The 10,342-nt window shown below is 36.8% G+C and overlaps 1 protein-coding gene across 1 annotated transcript; it reads left to right on the forward strand.

Moving 5' to 3' along the window:
• Positions 1 to 2,689: 2,689 nt before the first annotated feature.
• On the forward strand, positions 2,690 to 5,101 carry LOC144448130 (E3 ubiquitin-protein ligase TRIM71-like). The gene has a single exon (XM_078138282.1). The coding sequence runs from the start codon at positions 2,690 to 2,692 to the stop codon at positions 5,099 to 5,101; it is 2,412 nt and encodes an 803-aa protein (XP_077994408.1).
• The last annotated feature ends 5,241 nt before the right edge of the window (positions 5,102 to 10,342 follow it).

Genomic DNA, 10,342 nt, shown 5'->3' on the forward strand with positions numbered 1-10,342 from the left:
ATTGAATTAATCCATCAAAAAATTAGCAGACGATCACTTGTGAAATTATCCCTAGAAACTGTTGCATTTCAATGCAGTGGAAATAGTCGTCAGGACTGCAACTTCAATAATTGGCACGATAGTGATATAACTAACGTTGGTGGCGCACACCATAAATGGGGTCGTCCAGGGTATTGCATGTAAACAGTGGCAGAATCGAATAGTTGGGGTGACATGTATGTCGACCCTGCATGGGGCATTCTATACAAGTGGATGAAGTATGCCAAAGTGTAGGTAATATGTACCAAGCGACAGAACTGCATACTTGAAACACACTCTAATGTGCATAGCTGTGGTGTAATATTATTTTCGCTCTATCCCATGCACAGTAATTTGTGAGCTAATGTTCTATGCCACCCTGGAATAGAATATTTGCTCACAAGTTACGGAATATTCCTTAGCAATCACCGACAACTGCACCAAAGTCACGTTCAATGTTAACAAACAACGGATAGAGCAGAATAAAAAATAAGGGTTCGTTTGCAAAAAGAAACTGTTTATTTTTTTAAATTCGCCAGTGATCGATTGTGGTGGTGGTGGTGGTGGTGGTGGTGGTGGTGGTAGTGGTGGTGGTGGTGGTGGTGGAATGGTTCAATGACTTATTGAAATGAGAGGCGACATTCTTTAACGCAAGTAGATTTTTTTTTCTGAGAGTTCAACTTTTCTTGTTTTCAAAGTTTTTTCCCCAAAATATCTGACATTATGAGAAAACCTCTCATTCCCATAATCAATGGGTAACAGGGGTTATCGAAAGGAACCATAAAAAAATTGACAAGTCTCAAGACCATTTTAATAATCAGAAGACGTCCATCAAAACAAACAAATCGTTGCAACCAATATATTCAAACCAGACTCTCGTTCTACAATTTACAACACTTTGATATTCTGTTCTGTAATAACCGCACCCAGTATAGCTGACGTCACTGTTCAAACACAACACCGCGGCCCAAGGCAGATGATTGCCTGGCATCTGTAACACTAACAGATGTGTTGATAGTAGGCTGCTATTTTTATAACGGATTGTATATGTTAAGTTTATACAACGGTTAGATGACTTCTACCATGACATATGTCTTTCTTATTGACGACAGTAAGTACAATCACAAATAACGAGGCTCTCTTTAATACAGTGATGATAGATTCTGTAACGTCTCATTTTATAAGTAATCGAAAATAATTACATCATGCAAGTAAACAACGTTGATAAACACGTGTAAATTTTATATTATGTTATTCATATTCAATTTAATACAATGATTAGTCATCAATAAATAGTTTATGGTCACTTTAAAAACTAAACGGAACGTTGGTGTGCAAAGCTTGTGCAGTTACATTACAAGACCATGACCATGCTGATAGTCAGTTCATAAATGTCGTCTGAGAGGGCGCTATTTCAATATCAAAAAGGGCTCAGGTACGTACATACCACTGTACCAGCTCATTCACGAATTGTGACCGTGTTTTTCATATCAAAATTTCACTTTATTAAACAAAAATAGATAATTTTAACTTTATCATTTACACTACTTAGACACACACAAACACAGAGACACACATAGATACATACATACACACCTGACACAGACAGAGACACAAACACACACACACACACACACACACACACACACACACACACACACACACACACTTTACCAAATGTATAGCACTACTGACCTAAGTTCGGTTGGATGTAATATTTTTCAGATGACCCAGTCTGACCCGTACCTGTCTTCAACGATATTAGTATTCAAATCTGCACATCTGCAGATGACCCTGTCTGACCTCTATTCAAAGACATTCATGTACACATCTACATTTGTACCAGACTTAATGTCTACCATATAGTGCCAACAGTTTGCCATAATCCATGTCAAATAATAACTGTACAAATACTAAGTATACCAGTACAACAGAAGTGTGCATGACACTTGGCTAAATAGTTTAAATCAGTTTATATAAGTTTGGTAGACAAACACATAAAACGATATCTTGATTTCAGTTGTACAAAGGTAACAGGGCTAGGTTGGTAGTTGCAAACACTTAGTAAACAAATGATTGATGACTGAATTGTTTTTTTTTTAGTTTACATATCAAGTATTTCAAGTAGAATTTTATGATATGTTACTTTGAGGTTGAAATCTTCCTAATCCTCATTTTACCATACATTATACACTGTAGAGTAAACTAAGTTAATCAACCAAAGTGACACAGATTTTGAAATAAATGGTACGCATTGTAATAGTACCATACATCATAATCGATTTTACCAACCCAGACATGATTAAAAGATGCCTGATTTTAATCACTTGCTGTGGATAAAGTTGATAAATCGCTGAATCAGATATACATGGCTACTAAATGTCTCCCAATTTGGGAGGTAAAATGAAGTGTGTGTAGTGCAGTGATGTGTAGTGCTATAAAATGACACAGATCAGCAGATCTCTTTGGGCTAAAGAATGCAATGTTAACCCATCTATGACAGTTTACCTTTGTCAAAGGCCCCCTTTGTCTTTGTATATACGTTATTATCCATGGTAACTAGAACAGAAAACAAACAAAACAAAGTGAGTGCAAAGAAAATTTGAACAAACTTGGGGAGTAAGATTACAGGTCCACTTTATTGGGTTGTGCTGACGATACTAAATATATCATGGCCACTGCAGCTCCTGCTTTGGACACCTTCCTGGCTGAATTTGGTGAGGGTTTTCTTTCTTGTTCAGTTTGTTTAGAGCAGTACAAGAATCCCAAAATACTACCATGTCAACACACCTTTTGTCAGGATTGCTTGGTTACATTAGTCAAGAAAACTGGCAAACTAAATTGTTCTACGTGTGACACACGTGTGACACTTCCAGTAAAAGGCATGTCTGAACTGCAAGACAACTTCTTCATGAACTCATTGCTTAATCTGGTTAAAAACACAAAACCAAGTGATGTTTCAGAACCAGGGCTTTGTGAAGGATGTGAAGAAAACACAGCAACATACAGATGTGTTGACTGCAACTTAAATTTTTGCCCAAACTGTACCAAGACACACAGAAGAATGGCAATGACAAGAAACCACAATGTTGTTGAACTTGAGGAGTTCAAAGAAGTCAAAACCACTAGTCGGTTGCTACGGCAACAAAACGTCTACTGCAACATACATCCTGAGAATGCAGTCAAATATTTCTGTGAGACCTGTCAAGTCACTATGTGTACTGACTGTGCCATGATTAAACATCGCAGTGAGAAACATGTCCACAGAGAACTCAAAGATGTGGCAGATGAATACATCACAAAATTGACAGAATTAGTCGCAAAGCTGAGAAGGAAAGAAAAAGAAATGGAAAGATGCAGGTCAGAAGCCAAACAGACCAAAGAGAGACTACAAGTAAAGTGTCTAGAAGACGAAACGAAGGTGAGAAAGAAAGCAGAGGAGATGGTACAGAAAATAAGGAAGGAAGAGAAGAGATTGGTAGATGAGTTGAAGACAGAGTATGGACAGAAAGTGAAAACTACTGAAGTCCAAATAGATGAATGGGAAATGAAACATGGCAATATCTCTAGTACATGTGGTTATCTAGAAACATTCATGCATCATGGAAGTGCTGCCCAGCTGATGTCCAACAAACAAGACACAGTACGTCACATTCAAGGTCTTATCGCCATGGATACCAAACAACAAACCAAACCTGAAGAGGTTGAGTTCAGACCCTCTGCAGACATGTCTGAGAAAGGCATGCTGGGATTACTGTACAGAAAAACACATAGTATGGATGACACTACTAGCAGAGGCATCAAGCCTGTTGGTCATTATGTCGCCATGACAACAGCTGCGTCTAGACCCACACAGCCAACTACTGAAGAAAAGAAGTCCACAGATAGTTCTGGTAGTGGCAGTGTTGTAAAACCTAAAAGTAATGACATCTGTGCAGCACAGTGTGTTGTTGAAAATGTTCCAGCTAAGCTATTGGAAGATGAATCAGGTGACATAGTGATCAGAACCAAAGACAGCCAGGGAAGACAAGTCATACCAATACCACCTGTATCTGCTGAGATGACTAAACCGGATGGAACAAGGCAGGATGTCAAAGTAACTGACAACAGAGATGGTACACTAGCATTCACTGTCAGAGGAGAAGTGGAAGGTAGACATCAAGTTACCATGGTGATCAGAGATCAACCAATACCTGGATCTCCTTTTAGCATTTTTGTGAATAGAAGACTGGTGAAGATTATAGGAAAGTATGGTAGTGGGAAAGGAGAATTTGATAGTCCATACAGTGTTGCCATGAATAAAAGGAGACAACATGTGGTTGCTGAATATGGAAACAGAAAGATACAAGTAATAGACATATATGGCAATCATGTAAGAAGTTTCACATTCACACAGTTTAAGAATACCTTCTATCCAAGGGACGTAGCAGTGTCTGATGATGGTAACTATCTCATGACAGATTATAACAACCATCAAATTGTAGTAAGTGATGAGAATGGTAAACTACTCAGATGCTTTGGACAGAATAAACTGAAGTATCCACATGGGATCACTATTAGCCCTGTAGATGGCGCTGTCTATGTCACAGAATGGGATTTAAAAATAGCTGACAATACTGACAAGACAAGACACTGTGTCAGCAAATACACCCAAGATGGTAAATACATCTCAACCTTTGGTAAATTTGGAAGTGGACAGGGTGAATTCTATGGACCCAAATATCCAGCTATAAGCAGACAAGGTTTGATTTATGTACCAGACCAGAACAATAACCGTGTACAAGTATTCAATGAAGACTGCCGATTTGTATTTCAGTTTGGTCAGTTTGGAGAAGATTGTGGTCAACTGAAATGGCCAGACGGAGCAGCTGTTGACAATGCTGGCAATGTGTACATCACAGAGCAAGGTAACAAGAGAGTTCAGAAGTTCAACAGTAAAGGTAAATTCATATGTCGTATTGATAGTGATGATGCCAGACTGATGTGGCCCATGGGTGTAGCAGTAACAGATGACATACCAGCTAAGGTTATTGTGGCAGACTACCAGGGTAACTGCCTCAAGGTTTTCACACAGTTGCAGTGAAGAGTGAACAGTTCTGTGTATGCAAGATACAGAACCACATATACTTTGAACTGTATCCATAGCAACTCAAAGATAATGAAACTAAATTAGAAAATATATGCATTGGAAAGTACAGACATTGTGGTCAGAACACTACAAGAAGTACACAAAAACACATCTGCTAAGATGATTAATTAATCACATCACTGTCTGAAGGTTTTTACATGGAGAAGAGATATGAGTCCTGTCACCCCTGTGTATGCAAATATAAAGAATAGTACACACTGAACTGTAACCATAGCAACAGACATTGAAGTACAAATGACATGGAAAATACTGAGTTAAATACTGAATCTAGTAATCCATGACATACATGTACATGTATTATACATTGACAAAATAGGGGAGTTTAGGGGTGTGTTATCTAATATTTGGGTCTAAAACGGGGTTTGCTTCTTTTAGAGGTGAACATTTGCAATGGGGTCCGCTCTACACTATTTTTGATTTTGTTTGGTCACCAGTCTAAAGTGATGTCCTGGAAGGAAACGTGACATCCACATCATAAATACTCAGCTAATTTCCTAGCTGATATAGTGCTATCATTTGCCAGTTATTAGATATATAATCAGCAGAGTATATCTAGAAATTCTTGGTTTTATATTTTGCATTCTCACAAACCAGAGCTGTTATTTCTTCTGCGACTGTAGATCATGTGATATGCATGAGGCAGTCTGATTGGTTGTTGTGTTGATATGCAAAACAATGAAATTAGCTATGCAGGAATAATCAATTTCTATGTTAATGGAACATGGCCACTTGGTGGTGTGTCTTGGACGATGCTGTAAGAGAGGCTGTGGCTTATAACGATGAGATTTTGCCCCATCATGTTGATCAACGTTGACTACACATGTGTATCACTGCATTCATTTTTTCAAGATGGAAGCTGACGTTTTTGACCCAATGGAGCATTTGATCAACTTGTATTGTCTAAAATGGGATATCAATTTTTGGTCAAGATGGGTCTGAAATGGGGTCTGGATTTGGCAGCATTGGACACATACCCTTACCAGAACTAAAATTGGTACCTTTCCCCAACGTTGGTGGAAACTAGAAAGCAGTCAACTGGCTAGGATGTTGTATGAACATCAGTTAAAGTTAATGTCTTCTGTATGCAAATATAGTGAACCATATACACTACTAAATACATGTATACATGTATACATGCATATTAACCAAGAGGTGACTATAACATTTTATCATATAAAAATACAGCTGTTGTGTTCATGACATTTGTCTTCATTATAAAAATAATGTTCGGGTGCAGTCAACGAAGCTGTTTTCCAGTGGGCAGGAAATCTTTTTTAATCGGTAGTGGGAGATGAGCAAACAAGGGAGAATTACGACAGGAAAGTCCTGATTTTGATACAGTGGGAGGGGAAAACATGGAATTGTGAGGGGAGGGTGTATATTGTGTACATCAAAACGAATTGTTGGTATACACAGGGAACCTTGTACATCCTTAGCACTAGGATGTGCACATCGTAGTACGATATAAAACAAGGTTACAATTTTGACAGCCTATTTTATCTTAAATTGTTTTCAATCATGACACACAATATGTTTCCCTTTTGACCTATGTACAGAACTATCAAACTCCCATTGGTACTACACTAAACAAGAAAACACATTTAAAGAGGAACACCACTCCTGGACATAAAGGCATTTTCATGAACTTTGGGTTGTGGAGAGTCATGTCAAAGTTTTACATCACTTACATTGTTTGTGATTTCTGAGAAACATCAATTTGAAGTCGTCCCCTATTTTGGGGATCTTTGCTGTGGATCACATTGCCTCATGGGAGTCAGCACAAATGTTTATGCAATGGTTGAACAATGAATATTCATGATCCCAAGCAACCTTTACCTTTGGTGAAAACTTAATGTTTCTCTGAAATTACATACAATGTAGGTGATGTAAAAGTATGACAGGACTCTCCACTCCAGAACCTAAAGTTCCTGAAAATGCCTTTATGTCCTGGAGTGGTGTTCCCCTTTACAGAACATAATCTTATTTTTGTGGAAAGAGTACTTGCAATATCTGGTCATATCAAATGATATTCTAAGAATCTACATTTTATCCTACCTAGTGAGTAGAACTCTTGTTTTGAAGTCAGTGTGTCCTTTAAGTCAAATTGACTTGTCACTGGTTTGTGATATAAATTTCTCTGGATGCACCAACATTTGGTATTCCCCTATCCCTTACAATGCGGTGACCATTCAGCCCTCTAAGCCAATTTGACACACCGCTGATACACAGCCATTTATTGTGCCTCGTCAAAATGTGAAATTCTCTCATTATGTGGCAATAAGAACAACTTTGACAAATTTTATGAGCCATTGTCACATATTTATGATATCAAAATATTTGTGGCTACTAACCCAACCAAGATACCCTATAAAGGTACGAGATCAACTTGAAGTATTGCAGTTCATCATTAAATCATAAAATCATTCTTCAGAACCAATAGTTTATGAAAATGAAGTGACATTTCCTTTTAAAGGCCAGGGTTTCAATCCCAGGTTCTTGTATTAGTGTTATCTTAGGAATGGAACCGTCAGGATAACATAGAATCTTTCTGTTGTTCGGGACCAACTTTTTCTATCACTTTGACAGAAAACTGTTTTTTTTCACAATTAAATTATAATCCTGATCCAAACCAGATCTTTTAATTACAAATTATAAGAGCAGTTCTGTGGATTGATATTTTAGTGAGTAGCATATTTTCTACAAACCTTCAAAAGTTCATCGGATTTTGAACCTCTGGTGATAAACACAAGTTTGTTTGCCTGATGTCCATTATCTCCAGTATTTGCTTGGCAACAGGATGTGTACACAGTTGTGCACATTCATGGTACCTAAAACTCAATTTTTACTTGCTTACTAAACACTGGTACATGTATGTACATATATCCATGTAAATTGACAAGGGAACTTACACAGATTTCCTCTCTGATTGACAGAATTGTCTGACTAACTGATGACAATTCGTATTACATTTCATTTTGATTAATCATAACAGTTTAAGTGAAGTTTAGAGAAAAAATACTACAACTGTGTTAAAATGTTACAACTGGTTTGACCTCATCACGTCATAAGTTTGTATGACTGTACAGTGTATCAATGGAATACTGCAGGGGATGCAAAAAATGAGTTTAAAATGCTTATAAAAACAAAAGAAATTATATTTTTGAACTGTGGTGGTATGGAATACTGTAAACCTGGTGCATTTGTATATGCACGGACATGTTTCCAGAAAACAAAAAAAGTCATTTTTCAAAACTGTGATGGCAGCATACACTGACATATTTGCAGTTTCCAGCACTGTATCTACAACAATAACATCGTGTACTATAATGTGAATTTACACTTCACATTAGAACAAAAGAAATCATATTTCTAAACTGTAGTGGCGGCATACACTGACATGTTTTCAGTCTATGTGACATTTGAATCATGGTACACTAAATAGTTATGTCTTTGTAACTTTGGAAACTTATAATAACTAACGGAATTTGGTACAATTCGGTGTCCTCAAAAATCAAATATACCACCAAGATGTTTTACAATTGCTGACATCAGACCGTGCACAAATGGAACCTACGGTAAACAAAGAAAGTAAACAACTGAATTGGATTAATAACACTTGGCATAGCATGTTGGAACAGAGACTTGTATTACACACCATGGTTTGACAAGAACAGTTTTATGGCCTCTTTATGTGTACATGAAATGCCAGGGGAATTGGAAATTTGTTTGTGAAAGAGACATATTATATAACGTGGTCATAAAACTCACTACATATCAAATGATGAAATGTAATAAAAGTCTCCGTACTTCCAACATGCTTGGCCAAGTGTTACTAATCAAATTGAGTTGTTTACTTTCCCTATCTCTAACAGGTTCAGTTTGTCCATGGTCTGATGTCGGCAGTTGTACAAACTAACGAGGCTCTCTTAATACAGTGATGCAGGAATTTATAACGTCCATTTTATCAGCAATAAAAAAAATGACATCATGTAAATAAACAAATGTTGATAAACACATGTAAATTGTTTTATATTATTCATATTCAATTTAATACAATAATTAGTCATCAATGAATTATTTGTGGTCACTTACAAAAATAAAAAGAAGTTGGTGTGCAACACTTGTGCAGCTTAATACATTACAAGACCATAATCTGACCATGCTGATAGCCAGTTCACAAATGTTGTCTGAGAGGGCACTATTTCAATATCAAAAGGGCTCACATGCGTTTTACATATCTAAGTTTCGCTTTAATTTATTGCAGAAAAATAGATAATTTTAATTAGTAGGGCAGAAAGAAATATTTTTGTCTAAAGGCAGTTTTAAAAAAATGTAAGTTTTGATGAAAGCACAAATTGGATGTGAAATGACATAAATATAGTTTCTCAAACTTTTGACTTAAAATCACACATGGGTATGGTTTTTATCGTTTATAGGTGAAATCTTCCGGGTTACTGATGTAGTAAGAAAACTTTTACACCTGTCACCTTATTGTTGGTAAATACATAATGTACATGGGAATGAGACAGACAATATCATTTGATAAGTTGAGAGAAAATAGATCAACTTGCCATGTGAAGAAGAAGGGTTGAAATCATTAGACGAAACCAGAAGATAATTCAGAAATGTTTTTTTTATTGTTAATAATACATTTTTGACGATTATTAACATCCACTTGCTACATTTATCTTGCTACAAGATACAGAACACAATTGGATATCCCCCCCCCTCCATATTGCGCCCCACCACAATATTTTCCTTCTTTCACGCTGTAGAAATAAGAATAAACTAAGTGGCCTTCTTCGTATGGGCTTGTGTCATGCTGTAGAAATAAGAATAAACTAGGTGGCCTTCATGTTATGGGCTTGTGTCATGCTGTAGAAATAAGAATAAACTAAGTGGCCTTCATGTTATGGGCTTGTGTCATGCTGTAGAAATAAGAATAAACTAAGTGGCCTTCTTGTAATGGGCCAGTGATAAACAATAAACATTGCATAACAATGATAAGTTGTTATCTTTTTACAATGTCCATTTACTTCACTTCTGAATAAGGAATTCCAGGCATGGAGCTCGTAATAGAAAGACCAGGCAAGACTAGGCCCAATACATACGACGTGTAATCTATAACTGAGTATAGAGGTTATGGTGATAAAATAATTGTTCTATAGATTGTGA

This window comes from Glandiceps talaboti, chromosome 17 (assembly GCF_964340395.1).
Source record: "Glandiceps talaboti chromosome 17, keGlaTala1.1, whole genome shotgun sequence".
NCBI classification, from domain to species: Eukaryota; Metazoa; Hemichordata; class Enteropneusta; family Spengelidae; genus Glandiceps; species Glandiceps talaboti.